Consider the following 23,496-nt stretch of genomic DNA (forward strand, 5'->3'; position numbering starts at 1 on the left):
CCACACCACAAGCATTTTTGTCTCCCTCAGCTAGGCTCACTTTTGCTGAAAGTGCATTGTCCAGTCACAGTCACAGCTGCCTCAACTATGTAGGCCCTGTGTCTCCATGTAGCAGTAGGCACCATCAGTTTCTGCTGCCTCACCTTTTGGCATTTCATCTGCCTCGTCCGCTTCTACTGGCTCTGTCGGACACTTCAATGTCATCGTTTGGGGCACCACCGTGTGTCGCCCGTGCCGAGACCCACCAAAGCCATAGGAGGTGCTCCCCCATTCACAGAGGAGAGTTTCTATTTCCTCTTCAGACTCTGCACATGACAGACTTGTGTCTCTTCCAAGGTCTTTCAGGTCTCCATAAAGATGGCAGAACAAGGAGCAATGGTCTCAAGTTGTGGTGGGAGAGGTCCAGGTTGGATATTAGGAAAAACTATTTCACTAGGAGGGTGGTGAAGCACTGGAATGGGTTACCTAGGGCAGTAGTGGAGTCTCCCTCCCTAGAGGTGTTTAAGTCTTGGCTTGACAAAGCCCTGGCCGGGTTGATTTAGTTGGGATTGGTCCTGCCTAGAGCAGGGGGCTGGACTTGATGACCTTCTGAGGTCTCTTCCAGTTCTATGATTCTATGATCATGCTCTAAGGTTGCTGAAAACATTGAGCAAGGCCAGTATTTGTATAAGGATGCCCCTCTGTGGTCCCCACCATCATGGGCAGTTCTGTGCCTCCTGGACTGTGCCAAGGCCTTCTGTCAGCTACACAATCCAGAAGGACATCATCTTCTCTAGCTCCTGTAGCCCCTATAGAGCATCCTTCTTTAGAATCTCCATGTCCTTGCTCACTGAGTAGGAAGCGGCAAGGGGTGAAGCCTCGAGGTATTTCTTCCTCTTCTCCTGATGAGACCATCACACTAGAGTCAACATTGTCTATCTATGAAGGCTTCAAGGTCTTTCAAAACCTCATAAGGTGAGTGGCATCGCAGGCGGAACCAGTGGAAGACAATACACACAAACAATTGGAGGCCCTGTAGACTCCTGCCCTTCCTATTAATGCAGTTCTGTTGGAACCTGCTAGCATTCTTTGGCGGACACCAGCTTCTATTACACCCACTGCCAAAGAAGTGGCGTACACAATATAAAGTTCAATTCCAAGAACATGATTATTTCTTTACTGACTTTGTCCCAGATTCTCCCATAGTCATGGTAACAAATGAATGAGGCAATTATATTTAAAGGCTACTCTGAAAGAAAAGGAGCTTACGAGAATGGATTTGCAGAAGATGAAGACCTGTATCTTTGCTAGCCTTCAAATTAAGGTGTTAGAACTTTGCCTCTCGGATGGATTACAGCAATATAATATACTTAGACATGAAACCTCCTGCGCTTAGGAAACTCTTATTAGTACAGAGCGCTCTGCAAGGTCTCAGGCCTGGTCTACACTAGGATTTTATGTCGAATTTAACCACATAAGGTCAATTTTCTAAACAGTGAGTCCACACTACCAAGCTCGTTCTTTAAAGAGCCACTAAAGGTGCTTTTGGTCCTATTGCTTTTCACGAGGAGTAACACTAAATTCAGCCTTGCATGCTTGACTTTGTTGTAGTGCAGATGCAGTGTTGTGAAATTCAACATTCTTGGCCTCTGGGAGACTGTGCCTACTCAGGCCAAATCTCTTGACTCTACTGCTCTCCAGGTGAACAGGAAAAGCCTGTTGAATTTGAAGTTCATTTCCTGACCTCAGAGCAGGCAGCACAATTGAGCAGCGCACATGGCTATGAGTTCCATGAGTTCAAGTGCTGTGAGCACCAGTTGCAGACAAGCACCAGCATGGAGCATGCAGGAGATCCTGGACCTCATTGCTGTATGGGGAGAGGAATCTGTTCCCACAGAACTACTAATCAGCAGACATTTATGCCAAGATCGCAAAGGGCATGGAGGAGAAAGCATATGCAAGGGACACCCAGCAGTGCCACGTTAAAATAAAAGAGCTTGGTCTTGGAAGAAAGTTCCAGATGGCAGCTTTGTGAACAGACAGGCCGTCCTAAAGATGTGCACATCGTGCACCTTTCCCGACCATCCCACGCTGATATTGGTGAAATGACCCTTGTGATCCACCAGCCCCTGCAGCACCATTCAGAAGTAGCTCTTGTGGTTTTGTACTCCTTGGCATGGTGCTCGGGTGCCACGATAGGCATGTGTGTTCTGTCTATCGCCCTGCCACAGTGGGGGAGCCCCAGCTTGGCAAAGCCCTTCACTATGTCCTCCATGTTTCCCAGAGTCATTTCCCTCTATAGCAGAAGGATACTGATGGCCTTGGCCACTTGGGCTATGTCTACATTGGCAGGTTCTCGTGCAAGGGTTCTTGTGCAAGAACACGACCACACTGCCATGTGCTTTTGTGCAAGAGCATCCATGGCAGTGAGGACGCTCTCTTGCGCAAGAAAGCTCTAATGGCCATTTTAACCATAGGCCTTTCTTGTGCAAGAAACCCCTGCCAAGCATCCACACTGTCCTCTTGCACAAGAGCTCTTACACAAGAGGGCTTACACCTGTTACAAAAAGGGCGTAGCTCTTGTGCAAGAAGTCCTGTCTTCCGACGCCGTACTGCAAATCTTCTTGCACAAAAGTGGGCGGGCAGTGTGGACGCTCTGAAGGTTCTTGCGCAAGAACAGCCGTTTTTGCACAAGAACCTGCCAGTGTAGACATTGCCTTGGATCACAACAGCAATTCACAAAGTGCCTTGAAAGTGACCTTGAGCATTTGGAAGTTTTGCAGCCACGGCTGTTCATCCCATCCCTGCATCACGATGGGGTCCCACCAGTCTGTGCATGTCTGACAGCACTTGAACTGGGTTCCACTGTTACCAGAGGATCAAATCTGACACTCACTTAGCTCACAAGTGCTTCACATAAGAGCATGTTCATGGCCTCCTGCAATTCATCCTCATTCCGATGGACCATGGATATCATGTGGATATGTTCCAGCATACAGCACATGATGGTTAACATCGTTATCACAATGTGCAGCGAGCTCCAGCATGGAATCCATGCTCGCAGTGTTATGGTATCTGCATGGGTAGCCAGGTAAAGAAATGGCATGAGAAGAATATTTACCATTACAATAAACTGGAGTGGAGAGTGAACAAACAAGTGCATTATGGGATGCTGACAGCATGTACCTAGAACAATCTGCTGCATGGTTTTGGTCCTATTGTCCATCAAGAGTTTAACCCAGAATGCAAAGGGCCACAGGCTCTAAGGTATAGCTACCCACAGGGTAGCCTGCCATCTGAGGTTGTGCTACTTTGACCTACTTTCAACAGTGTCAAATTCTCTTGCAAAGTGGGGACACGTGCCTTAGACTTAACAAAATTGGGTGGTAAAACATCGACCTTAATAAATGAAATGTAATCTTGTAATGTAGATGTGGCCTCAGTCCTTGTCTTCAAAGCACTCAATGGCCTAGGCCCAATGCATCTAAACCGCCATCTAAAGCTCTAGGATGAAGGCTGTTATAATAAATTAAACATACTATATGTTACTTCCTTCAATCATGTTTGTATATTGACCATTATCAGGGCTCACCGAACATTATCAGGGCTCGTCCGGCGCAGATCGCCCAAACCTGGCTCTTCTGGGTTGCAATCTACTCACCACGGGTGAGTAGATTGCATTATTTGTTGAGCCCTGCCCATTATTGTGAAGATATGCGCCTTTGACTTAACCACATTGGATGATAAGACATTGACCTTAAAAATTTCAATCCAACTCATAGAATAGATGTAGTCTTAGTCTTGTCTTCAAAGCACTGTATGGCCAAGGCCCAAGGCATCTAAACCACCATCTAAAGCTCTAGGATGAAGACTATAGTTGTCAATTGCATTCCCCTCGTCCAATGGGATCACCCAACAGAAGCAGGACACAGAACGTTCTCTGGAATGAATTTCCCAAAGAACTAAGGATCATCACAAACTTTCCCATCTTCCACTCCAAGTGCAGGGCACGTTTCTTTGGCCTTGCTGTCTTGCCATCTCTAACCACATAGCAACAGGTATATTTATATAAAAACAACAACCCCCCCACACACACACGCTACCAAACCAAGACATTTTGCTGCACATTTCTCCCTCTGGGGAGGTGAGGAGAGAACAAACACATGACAGGTGTTAGTCACGTTGCCTAATGCACTAACACAAGTCTCTCAGACATTACGTTGAGGAGCACATTGTAAGATCTGGCATAGAAAAGAACAGAAATATGCTACTGCTCACCAGAGGGCAGACATCCACATGAGGCTGCTCTTAGATACAACTGTACGCTCACATCTTCCTCTGTACTTGCCATGGCTGGAGAAATAATTTATGCTGATTTAAACATTCCTGGAGCCAGTTCCTCTTCGAGGCCACCAAAACGATCTCCGCACCTCAGTAAGTGGATTTAGTTTCTTATTTTTGCCCCAACATGGGTAGTCTTTGGTGAGGATTCCATTTTTCTAAGTTGTTTAGGTTTGGTTTTTTGACTTGCAGCCTAGGCAGTTTAGAGAAACTGTGTCTAGAGCCAAAAAGCAGCTCCATGCTTTATGTATGGTAGGACTGAGCTACTGGGAAACCCTTTACCACTCTCAGCATTTGGCAACTGAATTCTCTTAAGGTAATAGAGTGCCCTTTAGCTTGTTAGTGCTACATGTCACGGAAAACTTCATAGCAGCTGACAATCAAAGCCTGCAAATGCAAGTGCAATGCAATACGCTGTACTTTGTATGGTGCCTTCCTACTGATTTCGCATGTTTTCAGACATACTAGCAAACTATTGAGGTATCAGTACATTGTAAGTGGGTTATAGTTGGGGGTGGGGGGCAGAGAGCAGTTCATTGGGCAAGTCTGAGAGAGAATGATTGAGCACAAGGAATGTGGGTTGCTCACAAAATAGAATTTATTATATCAGAGGGAGGGTTAAAATCCACATACCTCTGAGAGAAGAGGTGGAATCTGAAACCACGTAGGGAGCCAATTATGTCCAGAGGGTGCTGGGTTTGGGGAGGGTGCCAGGCTCAGGGAGAAAAGGCTACAAATGCAGTAAAATCTAAGGTACTCAAAAGCTTAACGGAAGGGAAGAGGTGAGGGAGAGCACCAAAGATGCTCCTCATCTTGAGTGTCATTCGATCTAGATAATGGGGGCAAGCAGGATAGGTCTGCTAACCTTGTAGTGATATAAGGAGGGAGAGAGAAGCCCAGTATCTGAAGAATGTAAAAAATGGGACCAGAGAAGAGGAAGAAAAGAGAAGAACCTGGCCAAGACGGGTGGATGAGTGGGAATGACAGAGACAAAGAAGTGGATTTTATACTGGGTGCTGAAATGGCCACGAAACCAGGAAAGCATTCCAAAGACAGAGATGTTGTGATCTGTTTCTGAGTCCAGGCAACACAGCAATTTATTGCACTGTAGTTCAACTGAAGTGTGGAAAGTCAGGGGAAGAAAATGGCAGAGATGGGGACCATCAGGAGTTTCAGTGTTGGAGGGAATAATAATAAAAATATAAGAAACAATGTTGTGATCGATTCAGACAGAGATCCTCTTGAACAGGGGTGGCCAATGAGTTAGACACGAAAAGCCAAAAGAGCTGGGGACAGTAGTGCAGAGAGTCACACATCCCTCCCCCAGAGTCAGGCACCCTTAGCCCCCATCCCCAAGCCAATGCCCTCCCCCAGACACAAGCACCCCCAGCTCTCCCCACTCTAACCCAATGCCCTCCCCCAGAGCCAGGCCCTCCCAGGCCGCTCCCATTCTACCCCAATGCCTGGGTCTCACTGGAGCTGCCACTGCCACAGCCATGCACGTCTCCCTCCAGGCACTGGGGCACGTGCACAAAACAGGCATGTGGCTCTGAACGAGCTGTAACCCTGAGAGCCGCATTTCTGTAAACAAAGAACCGCATGTGGCTCAAGAGCCACAGGTTGGCCACCCTGCTCTTGAGATTGTCATTTGATGTGCTGGAATTACCACTGGGCTTGTCTAGCTGCCCTCTTGGGGACCTTACCACCCTGTCTTGCCAAGTCAGAACCTCTGGTTTCTCCCAGCCAAGACACAGAGTCGGGAGTCACTGCTCACAACAGAGCAACACACACACTGAGATCCACTCAACCCTGGGAAGGATCAGGCAATGGGATTTGAAAAAGCACACCGGCCCGATGGGACCAGAACCCCAGATAAATCCATCTCACTATGCATGAAGTTTATATAGAGTGAGCTCGTAAATTATTTGCTCCCATTATCAAGGAAAGAGAGATAGAGATGAACAGTGGTTGTGCCCTCTCATAAGAACATAAGAACGGACGTACTGGGTCAGACCAAAGGTCCTTCTAGCCCAGTATCCTGTCTGCCCACAGTGGCCAGCACCGGTGCCCCAGAGAGGGTGGACCGAAGACAACGATCAAGCAATTTGTCTCCTGCCATCTCTCTCCAGCCTCTGACAGAGGCCAAGGACACCATATTATCCCCTAGCTAATAGCCTTTTAGGTGCCACCTAACCTCCATGAAATTATCTAGCTTCTCTTTAAACTCTATTATAGTCCTAGCCTTCACAGCCTCCTCTGGCAAGGAGTTCCACAGGTTGACTACACGCTGTGTGAAGAAGAACTTTCTTTTATTAGTTTTAAACCTGCTACCCATTAATTTCATTTGGTGTCCTCTAGTTCTTCTATTTAGGGAACTAATAAATAACTTTTCTTTGCCTGCCCTCTCCACACCACTCATGATTTTATAGACCTCTATCATATCCCCCCTCGGTCTCCTCTTTTCTAAACTGAAAAGTCCCACTCTCCTGGTAACAATTATTTACACTGGGTTTATTAATAAACAAAAGTGATTTTATTTATTATGTATAAAATGTAGGATGTAAGTGGTTATGAAGAATAGCACACCAAGCAAAGTTAGTACACAAAATAAAATAAAACATGCCGGCTAAGCTTAATGCATTTAAGACAGGGGTTCTCAAACTTTGTGATACTGCGACCCCCCTGTAAGTTGCTGCAACCCCCCTCTAAGTTGTTCACGACCCCCCTCTAAGTTGCTCATGACCCCTAGGGGGTCAGGACCCACAGTTTGAGAACCCCTGCATTAAGAAGCCTGTTACATGCAAATTCTTACTCTAACCGTAGCTCTAATCCTCTTTTTCACAAGCTGGGCAGCCTACCAGCTTGGGCCTGATCTTTCCCCCTGTTTAGCATAAGATGTTTCCAGTGGTCATCGTGGTAGGTAACTGGGGTGTCCTGGTGTCTCGCAGCAGCTCGTATTGTTTGGTTTCACGCCTTTATATAGATTTTGCCACAGGCCAGAATCCTTTGGGTTCAGTTCAAACTTTTCTCACTCTGAATGGACAAGTCCAGTGTCCAAAGTGGTTTCCAGCATCTAGTGCCCTGGTCACTTGTAGGACCAACCATAGTTGAGGCTCACAGGAGAAGCAAGACTATTCGCAGCTCCTTGTCCCAAATACGGGAGCATTAAGTTCCTTACGTATTATGAATGGTCCTCACAGAACAGGCCTAGATCAAGAACAACAAGGAGTCTGGTGACATTTAAAAGACTAATGATTAGGGCATTAGGGCACAAGCTTTTATGAGCTTCAGATTCTGAAGAAAAAATACCTAGCTTAGTGTGTGGTTGTCTAGTTAAATTTAATTCTTGCTGTGAACCAGCATAAAATCGTATCTATGCATGTTAGATATTCTTTTCAAACAGGATCTGATCTACTCTTGAAAAGTATGTTAGGAGTTAGATTTTGCACGTGACAGCCGTGTAAATCCAGAGTGATGCCCTAGTGGTCAGTGTAGTTGCTACAAACACTAACTAAGAGCTGAATTGGACTTTACGTGGTTTCTTTAGCCAGAGTTACATACGTTTGTTATGCTGAAAACTGGCACTATGTTAAGGAATGGAAATTTAGGCCCCAGTCCTACTCTGATCTGATCCCTTTACGGGTGGATCTTCATTCACACCTGCACAGAATCCCATTGAAGTAAATGGGCACAAGGGCCCATCCATGTGGATCCAACCACAGGTCTGAGGCCTTTATTCAGAGTGGGGACCATTGTGATCATCTAGTCTGACATGCTGAGTAGAATTTCCCCAGAACAATTCCTAGAGCAGATCTAGACAGAAACATCCAGTTTTGATTTTAAATTTGTCAGTGATATTGAATCTGCTATGACCCTTGGTAACAAGATATTTCCAGTCCTACAACTAAGGGCCTTCTCCTCCACATACTTGCAGCCGAGGTGCAAAGCTTTGTGCTGTGAGTCTCCAGGCCCCAACCCACAGATGTTTATGACCATGTTTAACTTCCCTCAAATGAGTCATCTCATTGAAGCAGTCACTCACAAGTTTCACAGGGTCTAAGGCTGAAATTAAAATTAAGTTGTTTCCTAAGATGCTGTCAAAATCCTGCAGTCACAGCATTGACGTTATATAGCAGTTAAAATTGGAAGTCAAGTTCTAATATAAGGATGATTTTGAGCTTCCCACTTCCTTTTCTTAAAACCCCCTCTCATTTTAGCCTGAAATAATTCATGATAGTCTGAAACTACCAAATCATTTTCCTGAGACATTTTAAAGTAAAGTACAATAAACAAGCCATTTAAAAAAAACAGAAAACACAACCCTAACTACTAATTATTCAGTATTAATTACTATGAAATATACCAGGCGGCAGTGCCAACGGTTCTAATTAGGAGCAGGTGCCTTATTGTACTAGGTACTGAACACATATAGACCAGATAATAGTTTTTCATTTTTCAAAAATTATTCCCACTGTTGTGACCACTTGTAATCTCAGGATAATTAGTTCTGTAAAGTTCATAGTAATGTTCTGAATTAGGTGTCTGTGAAAATCCACACACAGTGATACACTTATATGAACAAAATGATGTAATTTTTGAATGGACTCCAAATTAATATTCATTACAACAGGAAGAAATTTAAGTCTCCTGTAGTGATTGGAAACCCTGTGAGTGTCACAAGCTTCATTTGGAACAAAAAATTAGTTTTTCACCCTTTCCCTAGTGAACATAGGGAAATGAAGGGTGAGATAGGTATAAATATGTTTCTCTTTGTCAAGGGCATTCCCCACTCTGGCACTCCGAGTGCCACAAGAGACTTGACAATATCTTGCCTCTATAGGCTTCTGTTTTTAAAACTTCCCAAGGTCACAAAATCCCTGACCTTGGGTGGCATGTTGCCACCACCCAAGTGCAAAACCCCTTTATTTGTTAAGCCAGGAAGACTCATTTGGGAACTTCTTCCCATGGGGTACCCCAAGCTCTTTACCACAAGAGAGCTTGAAAAAAACAAACAAACTATAATCTCTAAAAGCTGACCTCCCAGTCTTAGGTATTGATACACAGATCCCCTGTTACCTTCCAGGACACAAGAATCAGATCACAGTCTTAAAAAGGGGGATTTTATTAACAAAACAAAAACATATGCTTGGAAAAAGAATACTTGGTTGCTAGGCGTTATCGAACAAATGAGAAAAAACAGATTACAACTCAGAGAATTGCTTCCCTGGGATTCAGCTTCAGTTACTTTGTATGGGGAGAGAGAGGGGCGCATGGACGCAGCACAGAGGAATTTAACCAAACAAAACAAAGAAAATAACCTGATCATGTCTAATTAAATATTCCCTATTGCTTACTTATCTGTAGCTTTAAGGACCAATCCATTTCTAGGCATGGATATTTCTGCCTGGGTCAATTCATCTTTTTTCCCCAGTTCCTGGTTTGAACTCCTCACAAAAGAACTACAGAAGGTAATCAATCCCCTTTCAATGCAAATCTCAACACTTTCTTCCCATTGGTTCTTCTGACTCCCTGACAAAACTTCCTGGCTACCCTGGGTTAACCCTTAAGTTACTGAGTGCTGGGATGTTTAGAAAAGAGTAGCATCCCTTCCACCCATCAGACTGCTTACAGACTATTACAGAAGATTAGTATCTGCTCTTTTTGCCCCCACATCTGCCCCCTTCCTCACCCGGCGACAGCCCTGATATGCTTTTACCATGGGTATCACATTTCAGGGAGGCCACAAGAAAGGATATGAGGGCAGAGTACGGCTGTACAGAATGATTTCAGGAGGCTCACCCAGTGCTTTTTTTGTGATGGTACTGCCCGGTACGCAGTACTGGCACCTCCTGTCAGAACTTATCTAGAAAGAACGGAGAGTACCGGCACCTCTGTAATGGAAATGGCCGACAGGGTGTTAAAGAGTACTGGCACTTACAAAAAAAAAAAAAAAAAAAAAAAACCCTACTGAGCTCATTCATGCATAAGGGACCGTGTAGAAAAAGGTGTGAAGGAGCCCTGCAGAGAAGTGGATGAAAGCGCCTGTCATTGTTAACGCTGTGCATGGTGTCATATGAAGAGGAGTGGAAGTCCCATGTCAGGAGGCTGCAGGAGGCTCCAAAAAAGAACAAGTTTCATTTTTAATTCTCCCACTGGGGGCTAAGGGTGTTCCTCCAAACAATGTCTCTCATAGGTTCCCCTCCATGTCCCTGGTGGCATCGCATCGCTGTGGGGGCCGGATGGGCTGGGAACATCGTCCTGACAGTAGCTGTGATAGCGCTGGGGGCTTGGGGTAAGTAGCACCCACCTATTGACCCATTTGGGTTTGATTCTGCCCCACGAATTCTCTTCTCATCCCCAAATCTGAACGACGTTCACGTCCCGATTCCAGTCGGTATGTGAATGAACTGGCAGGCATCGCCTCTCCACCAGGGGAAAATGTTCTAGGAACAAGACAGAGCTAAGGGCTGGATGCATGAAATGTGTGTGGGCCGGCTCAGGCAGGTTCACTCTTACATGTGGGTGGGAGACAGGAATACACCTGTATATTCAGTGAATGGGATTCCCTGTCTGCACCCCAGGGCTGTGTCTAGACTGGCAAGTTTTTCCGCAAAATCATCTGCTTTTGCAGAAAAACTTGCCAGCTGTCTACACTGGCCGCTTGAATTTCTGCAAAATCACTGACGTTCTCATGTAAGATTGTCAGTGCTTTTGTGGAAATACTATGCTGCTCCCGTTCGGGCAAAAGTCTTTTTCCGAAAAACTTTTGCGCAAAAGGACCAGTGTAGACAGCCCAGATTTGTTTTCCGCAAAAAAGCCCCAATTGCAAAAATGGTGATCGGGGCTTTTTTGTGGAAAAGCTCATCTAAATTGGCTACGGATGCTTTTCCACAAAAAGTGCTTTTGCGGAAAAGCGTCCTGCCAATGTAGACGCGCTTTTCCGAAAATGCTTTTAACGGAAAACTTTTCCGTTAAAAGCATTTCCAGAAAATCATGCTAGTGTAGACATAGCCCAGCTGTGATGGGTTAACACTCCCGTGGACCTGGGGCTATTTTTTATTTTGGCCAGCAGCGCATCATGACTGAGTCAGGTTACTTGCATACCGTGGGCCTACACTGCTTCCGGAAGCAGCCAGCTGCCAGCACATCTCTGCGGGCCCCTGGCAGGAAGGGAGACAGCATGTCTCTGTGTGCAGCCTGCACTTGTAAATGCCACCCTTGCAGCTCCTATTGGCCATTTCCTGGACAGTGGGAGCTGTGGGGATGGTGCTGCGGGAAGGGGCATTGTGCATAGCATGCTAGGGGCCACAGAGATGTCCAGCTCCCGACAGCATCTGAGAGTAGCATGAGGCCATGGCATGCGGGCAGCCTGTCTGAGTCTTGCTGTGCTGCTGAACTTCAGCAACCCAGAATTGGGGAGATCACAGTGGATTGACTGGCAGAGGCAACAGGCCTGACCAGTCGATCACAATTGGTGGGTTGGTGACCACTTGAATTTATTTTTGTGGGGCCCCACATAGCCCAGTGCCCTTGGCTGCAGCCGCTAAGGTCCCTCTGTTAATCCAGCCTGGATGGATACTACACTATTTGGTGATTCACACCCTTACACACACACAATTGTTTTATTAATCCCTAACTAAGTGCAATAGAAGTGATTTTCTTTGATGTTGATGCTCTTTTGAAGTTTCCCAATTGCAGGGCTCTTGTGAAGGACAGTGCAGAGGGGCTCTGAATACATCGGAGAAGAATGAAACCAGAATCGTCAATAGCACTGAAGTCAGCTCCAGCCTGGAGGATTTCCGGTCTCGCTTGAAATCCATTCTCTGTGAACCCCCCAATGGCAGCTTGGCAGGTACTGACAGCTCTTACTGTCCCAGAGCTGTGAGTCATTCTCCGTTAATGAGTCTGCAGCTATCGCTGTGACAGGAAACCCAGTCACCATATGAAAGGGACACTGAGTTTGAAATACAGTGGACCAAATTCTCATGCATAGTGAGACTCCTTAGTATACATTACTCCAGTGCTGTGATCTCCAATCACTCACAAACCATGTGAGAGGCCCTAAAAAGCATGAGATGATTGGTTTATTTTAGGAAAATTATACAGTTTGGATTGTTTCTATTTGCCTTCTGGTTTCTAAGCCACTTGGGTCCTGCAATCAAGCTTTTCTCTGTCATTATGAGGCTAGAAGCTTTCTTTAATGAAACAGAGTCTCACCTAATCCCCTGGTTTAGGAGCTGGCACTTAAAAGAAAACACCAAACTTCACACGATGCAAAATAAAAACATGGCAGATGGTGACACGGCTTATGTGACAGTGTGAAGGGGGCTAATGATAGGAGTAAACTTTCATTTTTCAGTCAAAGTGCTCGGGAGGCAGAAGACTATTTCAACAAAACCTAGAAAAGTTTAAATGCAAAAAGTGTTCTGTGAAAATTTTCATGTTTTTTGCCAGGCAGCTGCCTTCATAACTGCAGCAAGAAAACAATGTTGAGGGCATAGAGTGATTTTTTAAGTAGACACAAAGCTTTTTCATATGCTGTAATGCTTTAGATGCAGTAGTAGTGATGTACTATCCCAAATTCCTCAGTCAGTTTTAATTTTTGTCAATTCTAATTAGTGGGTGCAGGTTAATTCTGTGGTTACTTCCTTCTGTACCAGTGTGGTTATTTCACTCTGACATCAGAGAGTGCCTGCTTCAGAGGCTGTGTTTAGACTACATCCCTTTTTTGAGAAGGGATGTAAATTAGACATATCGATATTGCAAAATAAGCTGGGATTTAAATATCCCATGCTTCATTTGCATAATGGCAGCAACCATTTTTTTTCAAAACAAGGCTTTTTGGGAAAAAAAAGTGGCCGTTTGGACGTGGATTTTATGAAAATAAAAGTATTTTCCAAAAGATCTGTATTCCTCAAAAAATGAGGTTTACAAGATCTTTCGAAAAAGGCTTTTATTTTCAGAAGATCCACGTCTAAACTACTGGGTTTTTTTTTTTTTTTTTTTCAAAAAAGCCCTGTTTGGAAAAAAAAAGTGGCAGCTGCCATTATGCAAATGAAGCTCAGGATATTTAAATCCCGGCTTCATTTGCAATATCAATATGTCTAATTTACATCCCTTTCTTGAAATAGGGATGTAGTCTAGATGTACCCAGAGAGTTTAATCCTCAGCTGTTTGTGTAGAGAAGCAGCAGTGACACCTAGTGGTCAGAGTACTTCCCATTGCTAGATCACAAGCAGTTTTAACAACAGTGCAATAATATAATTTCTACAGAAGGTAGATCACAAAGGGTTTTACAAACTATATAGTACTCACAGGGGTCATTTCTCCACCATTGAAATGGAGCCACCTCTGGAGTGAAACTCAACAGCTGTCCAGCAGTGCCCAACACTGCCTTCCAGGAAATGATTGAAGAGGAACCCCATAGCCTGCTGGAATTGTGGGAGGTGTTATTAGAGGGGCAGATTGTAGTACCCCATGTTGGAATTTGAACAGATTCAGATCCCCCCGCTCCCCCGCAGATGACTGGCAGGTAGCACATATAATGCTAACATTTACAGTGTGATCCTGGCAATTACAGGGTGGTGAGCCTGACTTCAATACTGGGCAAAAGGTTTCCACCATGAACAGTGCAGTACTCTGCACCCCTTATTTTTCACGGTGATACTATGGCAGGTTTATGACAGAGTTATGAGGTATTTTCTGCAGGATTGGTCATGTGAGATGTCAGTGGCAAGGTTCTGATTTGCAGAATATAATTGCATGAATGTATAATTTTTGTAGTCGATGTTATGAATATTGCTCTATACCTGTATTTCAAATGTAGTTACAATGGGGGAACAGTCATGTTGTTTTCAATTTAGACAGTGGATGAGGAGGGGCCTCTTTGGGACAATGAGCCAGTAGAAAAAAAAATAGACCCTAGGAGATGCTTATCTCCCACATGGGGAGCCTTTCTGAGCAGTGACAGCTTTAGAGTTAGTGAGGACCTGTGCTCAGCTTCCTTTTTGCCCGTCCCTGGGATCCAGTCAATAACAAGAACAACCCAGGAAACTACAGACCAGTTAGTTTAACTTCTGTGCCAGGGAAGATAATGGAGCAAGTAACTAAGGAAATCATCTGTAAACACTTGAAAGGCGGCAAGGTGATAGGGAACAGTCAGCATGGATTTGCAAAGAACAAATCATGTCAAACCAATAGGATAACGAGTCTTGTGGATAAGGGAGAAGGGAGAAGCGGTAGATGTGGTATACCTTGACTTTACTAAGGTCTTGATACTGTCTCGCATGATATTCTTATCAATAAACTAGACAAATACAACTTAGATGGGGCTACTATAAGGTGGGTGCATAACTGGCTGGATAACCGTACTCAGAGAGTAGTAATTAATGGTTAACAATCCTGCTGGAAAGGTATAACTAGTGGGGTTCCGCAGGGGTCTGTTTTAGGACTGGATCTGTTCAATATCGTCATCAACGATTTAGATATTGGCATAGAAAGTACGCTTATTAAGTTTGCAGATGATACCAAGCTGGGAGGGGTTGCGACTGCTCTCATAGAATCATAGAATCATAGAATAATAGGACTGGAAGGGACCTCAAGAGGTCATCGAGTCCAGCCCCCCGTCCTCAAGGCAGGACCAAGCTCCACCTACACCATCCCTGACAGATGTCTATCTAACCTGTTCTTAAATATCTCCAGAGAGGGAGATTCCACCACCTCCCTTGGCAATTTATTCCAATATTTGACCACCCTGACAGTTAGGAATTTTTTCCTAATGTCCAATCTAAACCTCCCCTGCTGCACTTTAAGCCCATTACTCCTTGTCCTGTCCTCAGAAACAAAGAGGAACAAATTTTCTCCTTCCTCCTTGTGACACCCTTTTAGATATTTGAAAACCGCTATCATGTCCCCCCTTAATCTTCTTTTTTCCAAACTAAACAAGCCCAGTTCATGAAGCCTGGCTTCATAGGTCATGTTCTCTAGACCTTTAATCATTCTTGTCGCTCTTCTCTGTACCCTTTCCAATTTCTCCACATCTTTCTTGAAATGTGGTGCCCAGAACTGGACACAGTACTCCAGCTGAGGCCTAACTAGTGCAGAGTAGAGCGGCAGAATGACTTCACGAGTTTTGCTTACAACACACTTGTTGATACAACCTAGAATCATATTTGCTTTTTTTGCAACAGCATCACACTGTTGACTCATATTCAACTTGTGGTCCACTATGACCCCTAGATCCCTTTCTGCCATGCTCCTTCCTAGACAGTCGCTTCCCATCTTGTATGTATGGAACTGATTGTTCCTTTCTAAGTGGAGCACTTTGCATTTCTCTTTATTAAACTTCATCCTGTTTACCTCTGACCAGTTCTCTAACTTGCTAAGGTCATTTTGAATTATGTCCCTATCCTCCAAAGAAGTCGCAACTCCACCCAGTTTGGTATCATCTGCAAACTTAATAAGCGTACTCTCTATCCCAATATCTACATCATTGATGAAGATATTGAACAGTACGGGTCCCAAAACAGACCCTTGAGGAACTCCACTTGTTATCCCTTTCCAGCAGGATTTAGAACCGTTAACAACAACTCTCTGACTACGGTTATCCAGCCAATTATGCACCCACCTTATAGTGGCCCTATCTAAGTTATATTTGCCTAGTTTATCAATAAGAATATTATGCGAGACCGTATCAAATGCCTTACTAAAGTCTAGGTATATGACATCCACCTCTTCTCCCTTATCCACAAGGCTCGTTATCTTATCAAAGAAAGCTATCAGATTAGTTTGGCATGACTTGTTCTTCACAAACCCATGCTGGCTCTGGAGGATAGGGTAATAATTCAAAATGATCTGGACAATTTGGAGAAATGGTCTGAGGTAAACAGGATGAAGTTTAATAAAGACAAATGTAAAGTGCGCCACTTAGGAAGGAACAATCAGTTTCACACATACAGAATAGGAAGCGACTGTCTAGGAAGGAGTACGGCAGAAAGAGATCTAGGGGTTATAGTGGACCACAAGCTGAATATGAGTCAGCAGTGTGATGCTGTTGCAAAAAAAGCAAACACGATTCTGGGCTGCATTAACAGGTGTGTTGTGAGCAAGAGACAAGAAGTCATTCTTCCGCTCTACTCTGTGCTGGTTAGGCCTCAGTTGGAGTATTGTGTCCAGTTCTGGGCACCGCATTTCAAGAAAGATGTGGAGAAATTGGAGAGGGTCCAGAGAAGAGCAACAAGAATGATTAAAGTTCTAGAGAACATGACCTATGAAGGAAGGCTGAAAGAATTGGGTCTCTTAGAAAAGAGAAGACTGAGGGGGAACATGATAGCAGTTTTCAGGTATCTAAAAGGGTGTCACAAGAAGGAGGGAGAAAACTTATTCATCTTGGCCTCTGAGGATAGAACAAGAAGCAATGGGCTTAAACTGCAGCAAGAGAGGTTTAGGTTGGACATTAGGAAAAAGTTCCTAACTGTCAGGGTAGTCAAACACTGGAATAAATTGCCCAGGGAGGTTGTGGAATCCTCATCTCTGGAGATATTAAAGAGTAGGTTAGATAAATGTCTATCAGGGATGGTCTAAACGGTATTTGGTCCTGCCATGAGGGCAGGGGACTGGACTTGATGACCTCTCGAGGTCCCTTCCAGTCCTAGTATTCTATGACTCTATGATTCTTTGAGTGATGTCCTCGTGGGTGCTCCACTGTAGGGGTATGTCTACACTACATGCCTCTGCTGACAGAGGCATGTAAATTAGACTACTCGACATAGTCAATGAAGCAGGGATTTAAATATCCCCCGCTTCATTAAAATAAAAATGGCCGCTGTGCTGTACCGGCTCATCTGATCGTCTGCACAGTGCGGCAGTCAAGATGTGGATCGGTCAACAGGGAACACTTTTGTCGACCGTTCCTGTAAACCTTGTTTACTGCCACGCTGTGCTGATGATCAGCTGAGCCGGCACAGCACGGTGGCCATTTTTATTTTAACGAAGCCGGGGATATTTATATTCCCGCTTCATTGTCTATGTCAGGTAGCCTAATTTACGTGCCTCTGTCTGCAGAGACATGTAGTCTAGACATACCCTAGGTGTTGGGTTGCCTGGCGCTGTAGATCAGAGCTTTTCATAGCAGTAGCTGGTCGGGCCACACATGTGCTTCAGGCACCTCGTGCTGTTCGTACTTTTTGCTTCATGTGCACTGTCCTATCTCTTCTCAGTTCCTTCATTCGAGCCCTCAACTACAGATGGAATTTGCCTCACTCCTCTGCACCCTGTCTCGGGGAAATGCACTTATTTAGTTAGAATTAAAGTTTTTACACTTAGTAGTTAACAGTTGTCTTAGTACTAGTTTTTTGTCATTAAAAAAAAACCATGCCTGCATCAGACGGGCACTCCTCCTGTATCAGATATCTTGGTGAGGCACATATCCTTAAAAAATTCCTTACTGCTCCAAACTTACTGCCCGGTCTCATCGTGACAGGAAGATGCGGCTTCGTATGCTCCTCTTTGACAAGGCTCTTTAGCCTCCAGGCACCGGGGATTCTGGCTCTCATATGGAGCCTCCTAAGCCTGAAAGGAGACAGGCAAGCTCTCCCGCGCCAAAGGTGGCGAAAAAGAGAGTCTCTGCAACATGCTCCTTATCACCCCGAATCTGCACTGGTGACAAGCTGGGTACTTCTGGCACCGCGACCATCCGTTCCACTAAACCCATTGAACCGAAGTCATGGCTTATTCCCACTTCTAGAAACCTCATTCCACAAGGAATAATGCCTAGTCTGAAATAGCTATTTTGAAATAAGGTGTATGTAGACTCTTCACTGATGTTATTTCGATATAACCCAACCCAAAGCCATTCTTAGTTATTCCTCCTGAGGCTCTAAATAGAGGTAGCACATCTACATTAAGGAAGCCTGCCTCAGACTCATTTTGAGGCTTCCCTGCAGTGTAAAAGTACCATTTTGAAATAAGCTATTTTGGAATAACTATTCTGGAATAGCTTATTCTGAAATAACTGCAGTGTAGACGTACCCTGTGTGCTGACCCCTGAGAAAAGCTATTTTGGGAGGTATCCCAAAATAGGTATCCCTTGGATAGCTACTTCGCATCCAAGGAATGCGTCCACTATTTCGAAATAACGGATGCACTATTTTGGCATCCCTGTAAACCTCATTCCATGAGGAATAAGAGATGTCTCGAAATAGTGCTTTATTTAGAAATTTGGCACCATGTAGACATGCCAAATTTCAAAATAGCCTATTTCAAAATAAAATCTAAATAAGATACGCAATTTCCACTATGCAAATTGCATATCTTATTTCGATTTTAGAGTGCAGTGTGGATGTAGTCTGAGTCTGAGGCTTTATACACCTCTGTAGAGGAAACGTCAGCAATATCTGGTACTTTATTTCCTCTCCAAAACAGAATGAAACCCTCCCTCTCACCCCTATTCGGTATTTCCATTTTGAGTCCCTTCCCTCCATCAGACAGGAACAATGGCACCCAAGGTATTTCGGTCTGCTAAAAATGGCATTTCCATTGAAAAAAGGTGCCCAGATCTCCCAAAGGGGAAACAGGAAACCGAGTGGGACTAGCTGGAGTCCTGCAGCCTCTCTCAGAGCAGGGCTGGCGTCACTGCTCAGTCAAGCCCTGCCTGCCCCCTGCCAAAGCCCTTACCTGCCTCCCTGGCACGACTGCCCCCCGACCCGCATGTTCCTCTGCACTCCACTTTTTGAAAGGAGCGGGCATGGCTCTCATTGGCTGCAGCCCACTGATCAAGTTGAAAAGAGGAAATGGGACACATGCCCATTTTGCCAAAAAAGTCGGTACAACCAGGACCAGGCTTAGAAAAGGGGCTGTCCAGCCACAACGGGACGGCTGGTTGCTCTGATCCAAAAGGAACTTTGAACATTTTTAACGAGCTGCAGCCTGACTCTTCAGAACTGATGACACCTCTGTTCCCATCTCTCCCTCCAGAGGGCGCCGGGTGCAAACTATGCCCCAGGGACTGGCTGCTGAGTGGGGACAAGTGCTACTGGCTGTCAAAAGAGAATAAAAACTGGACTTGGAGCCGGGACGACTGCTCGGGGAAGCGTTCGCGACTGCTCGTGCTCCAGAGCCAGGAGGAGCTGGTAACTCACAACACAAGGGCAGCCACTAATATTTTTCTGTGGGTTCTCCAGCCCCAAAGTACCTACAGAGCCAGCACCTCAGTCTTGACTGGCCTTGGGCTGCCCTGGTAGCCCCACCGGGCCTGACTCCGAATCACCTGCTTCCCTCCCCTGAACCACTCCGTCTAGGGGCACCGTCACAGGTGAGGCTGAGCCAAGGGCGCCCTTAAAGGGCCAGCTCACCCTGTGATACCTAGGGCTGGGGCTGGTGTTACCAGGTCTGCACAGAAAGTCACATTCCCCTGCCTCTGTGCTGGGACCCTGCCCACCTAGGGGTGACAGTGAATTAGCTCAGATGCTGATGGGCTCTCCTGCTGGCATATTACAGAGCCAGAGCAGGCATTTAACAGGAGAACTCAGGGAATTCCAGCCTGTTCCACCTATTCACCCTTCCCTAAATAGAAGAACTAGAGGACACCAAATGAAGTTAATGGGTAGCAGGTTTAAAACTAATAAAAGAAAGTTCTTCTTCACACAGCACATAGTCAACCTGTGGAACTCCTTGCCAGAGGACGCTGTGAAGGCTCAGACTATAATAGAGTTTAAAGAGAAACTAGAGGTTAGGTCCATAAAAGGCTATTAGCCAGGGGATAAAATGGTGTCCTTGGCCTCTGTTTGTCAGAGGCTGGAGAGGGATGGCAGGAGACAAATCGCTTGATCATTGTCTTTGGTCCACCCTCTCTGCGGCACCTGGTGCTGGCCACTGTCAGCAGACAGGATACTGGGCTAGATGGACCTTTGGTCTGACCCAGTACGGCTGTTCTTATGTTCCCCTCTGCTTGCCCCTCACAGGTCTCCTTACAGAATGTTACACAAGGTGCAAGCTCTGTGTGGATTGGGCTTAAAGTGACAACCCCTGGGGGAAAGTGGACTTGGGTGGACAGCTCCCCATTGGACCCAGCGCGGTGAGAGCTGCCTGTCACTGCCTGACGCTGCCTGAGAGATGTTTGGGAAACGCTTCCGCTGTCCAACATGCTGCTGTTAAATATGCATCTGTCTAAGGCCTGGCCTGCACCTAGACGTGTGACCAGCCCAGCCACCTTGGTTCAGGGCATTTTTGCTGCGCCAGAGCAAGCCCTCGTGCCGCGGCCACTCTACCACCGCAGCTGTGCTGGTAGCAGGGCAGCGTGTGCTGACTGGGGGTAGAAGAAGCACTGACATGTGACCAGGGCTGTGTCTGCACTAAGCGGTTTCCATTGTCACCACCCAGAAACACCTCCTGGTGTGGCCAAGGCGCCAGGAGCTGCCCTATTGCCCCTATATCTGAGCACCTCACGGCCTTCACTGCATTGATCCTCTCACACCCTGGTGAGGCAGGTCTGGGCTATTAGCCCCATGCTACAGATGGGGAAAACTGAGGCACCAAGACTACTCACCAAGCAGTTCAGGTGCCTGCCACTGATTGACTTCAAGGGGAGGTGGGTTGAGAGTCCCACCTCAGTGACTTGCCCTGAGTGTCACAGGAGCCTGGGCAGAGCAGGAATTGACCCAGCTCAGCGCCCTAACCACTGAACCAGCCTCCCTCTGTCACATCAGCTCCTCTGGGTGGGCAGCTGGAGGCTGGGTCATGTCACCGCTGCACAGAACGTGGCCACTGCTCCTGCTCCAGGATGCCCATCGGGGAGACACCGATACAAGGTCATGCCTAGACCCTCAAATGTCGAGTCATGGCCCTGGCCTGGGCTCTGCTCCTCCAGCTGAGCTTTGTGCTCCCACAGCCAGAAGTGCAGGGAGGAACGTGATGGTGTCTCTCTACACCCCCCACGGGTAGGCCAGGAGGGTTAAGCCCTCAGGCTGCAGTGAGCCCCAGGGCCTCTGCCTGCAGGGGCTTCAGTGAACCCGGCCAGAGAAGTGGCTCTGCAGGGGAGGATCTCTGGGGACAGAGCAGCCCCCTGTCACCCTCTCCCACAGCAGGACCCAGAGTTGGGAGGGGTGAGGAGGGTGCCAAGCCCCTGCAGGGGGTGGCTGTGGAGCCTGCAGGATCGGGACATGAGCAGGCCCGAAATCACTTCCCCAGCAGCACGGCAGAGCTCAGCCGGGGGCCGGAGACACTTCCCTGGGCCGCCCTGTGTGGGGTTTGGCACAGGCAGGGCTCAGCTCCTGGCCAGCGCCCCACACGGGAGGGTCTGAGCTTTCCCGGGGAGCTGGCCCAACCAGAGGCAGGGGGAGGGAAGGAGCCTGCCGGACGGGCTGTGGGTGAGCCGAGTACTTTCACCATTGGCTGGTTCCCTACAGAGCACTGGGAGGGGGATGCGCCCCAATGGGGCAGGATACATGGGCAGTGGGGCTGAAGGGGCGAAGCAGAGAGAGGACAGAAAGGGTGGGAGCATGTAAAGCGTTGATGGGTGGGAGCAGAGGGAACATGCAACTGGCTGCTGCTTGTCTCAACTCACCAGCCACTGCAGCTCCCAGCCAGCGCCAGCCACAGATAGGATGGGGGAGCCTGGCCGACAGAGCCGGCAGGCAGCAGGAGGAGCAGCCAGTCCTGCACACTGCAGATTTGCCCTCCACTCCCCACCCTCATCATCAGCCCTGACCCCCACACTCACCGCCAGAGGGTGGGCAGCTGGTGAGCAGGGATCTGGCCCGCAGCAGGATCTGCCAGTATCCATGGGCAGGGAGGGGGGGAATATAAAATATGGGACAATTTGCCCATTTTAATGAAAAAGTCAGGACACCTGCAGGAAGGGGTTGCCTGGTGCAGGAAGGGGTTGCCTGGTGCAGGAAGGGGTTGCCTGGTGCAGGAAGGGGTTGCATACCTGCATACCTGGTGCAAGAAAGGGCTGCCTTCCCAAACTACCTGACTCGGTCCCTGCTCCAAGATCCTGGGGGGCCATTCAGGCTGCTCACCCTGGACCCTCGGGAGGGGCTTCATGTGTGGGTGCTCCAGGGGTGGCTGGGGTTCCACTGGTCTGACGCTCAGGTGCCCCAGGGCAGCTGGTCACAGGGGCATTAGGGGCCACGCTGCTTGACAACTCTGGGTTTAAGTGTGGGAAGCTGGGGCCAGCAGCCATGGGGGGAGAGGGCTGGTGGGTGCAGAAGGGGCAAGGCGATGGGGGTGGGCCTAGCCTGTCTCCCTTAGACAGGGCAAGGAGCAAGGGGGAGACAAGACCCACCCCGGCCCTTTCCTTGTTACCAATGACATAGACTTGCTCTTTCATTCTGCAGCTTCCCCGTCTCAGGCCCCGTGGATGGGAACAGCTGCGGTCGGACCAAAGGCAGCCGGATTCAGTCAGATACGTGTGATACTGACTTCAAATGGCTCTGCCAGAAAGAAGCTGCCGTGATATAACCAGTGGGACCAAGGAGCAGTGTTTGTACCCCTGTAACGTTAAGACGTCTCAGTGGGGGCAGCCAGATTAGTCTGTAACCTTAAAAACTACTTTTAAAAAACAAGTCGTCCTGGGGCACCTTAGAGCCTAACAAAACTCTCCATATGGAATCATGCGCTTTCGTGGGCAAAACCCACCGCCTCAGATCAGATGATCTTGAGTGGAAAAAAGCACCGTTTCCACTCAAGGTCATTTCATCTGAGGCTGTGGGTTTTGCCCACGAATGCTCGTTCTATACTCAGGCTATGCGCAAAAGGGCCAGTGTAAACAGCTCAGATTTGTTTTGCGTAAAAAAGCCCCGAGCGCAAAAATGGCGATCGGGGCTTTTTTGTGCAAAAGCATCTGTGCCAATCTAGACGCTCTTTTCCGCAAATGCTTTTAACGGAAAAGTTTCCCGTTAAAAGCATTTGCGGAAAATCATGCCAGTCTAGACGTAGCCCCTGTGTGTCTGTAACTGCAGCCTGCCAGCCACACCTGGGACACTCTCTAGCTTTTCCCAGTCTTGGTTACATGGCAGGGTGACCCCAACACACACCCGGTCCTGGATTTTCCTCCAGAATTGTAGGCTCTCTACTGGCCAGCCCTCTCCTGGCTGGGCCTGAGATGTTAGGTCTGTTTTAAGGGAATAATACATGAAAATGTGTCACTTTAAATACCGCTACTCAGGCAACAGAAAC

General features: G+C 47.0%; 1 protein-coding gene across 1 annotated transcript; it reads left to right on the forward strand.

Annotated features, from left to right (window-relative positions):
• The first annotated feature begins 3,077 nt into the window (after positions 1-3,077).
• Positions 3,078-23,367, forward strand: LOC142823220 (killer cell lectin-like receptor subfamily B member 1B allele C). The gene is made up of 6 exons (XM_075913840.1): positions 3,078-4,413; positions 10,514-10,612; positions 12,005-12,172; positions 19,294-19,448; positions 20,280-20,392; positions 22,656-23,367. Exons 1-6 carry the CDS (start codon positions 4,329-4,331, stop codon positions 22,777-22,779), a joined length of 744 nt encoding a protein of 247 aa, XP_075769955.1. The 5' UTR covers positions 3,078-4,328; the 3' UTR covers positions 22,780-23,367.
• The last annotated feature ends 129 nt before the right edge of the window (positions 23,368-23,496 follow it).

Source organism: Pelodiscus sinensis, chromosome 32 (genome assembly GCF_049634645.1).
Source record: "Pelodiscus sinensis isolate JC-2024 chromosome 32, ASM4963464v1, whole genome shotgun sequence".
Classification (NCBI taxonomy): domain Eukaryota; kingdom Metazoa; phylum Chordata; order Testudines; family Trionychidae; genus Pelodiscus; species Pelodiscus sinensis.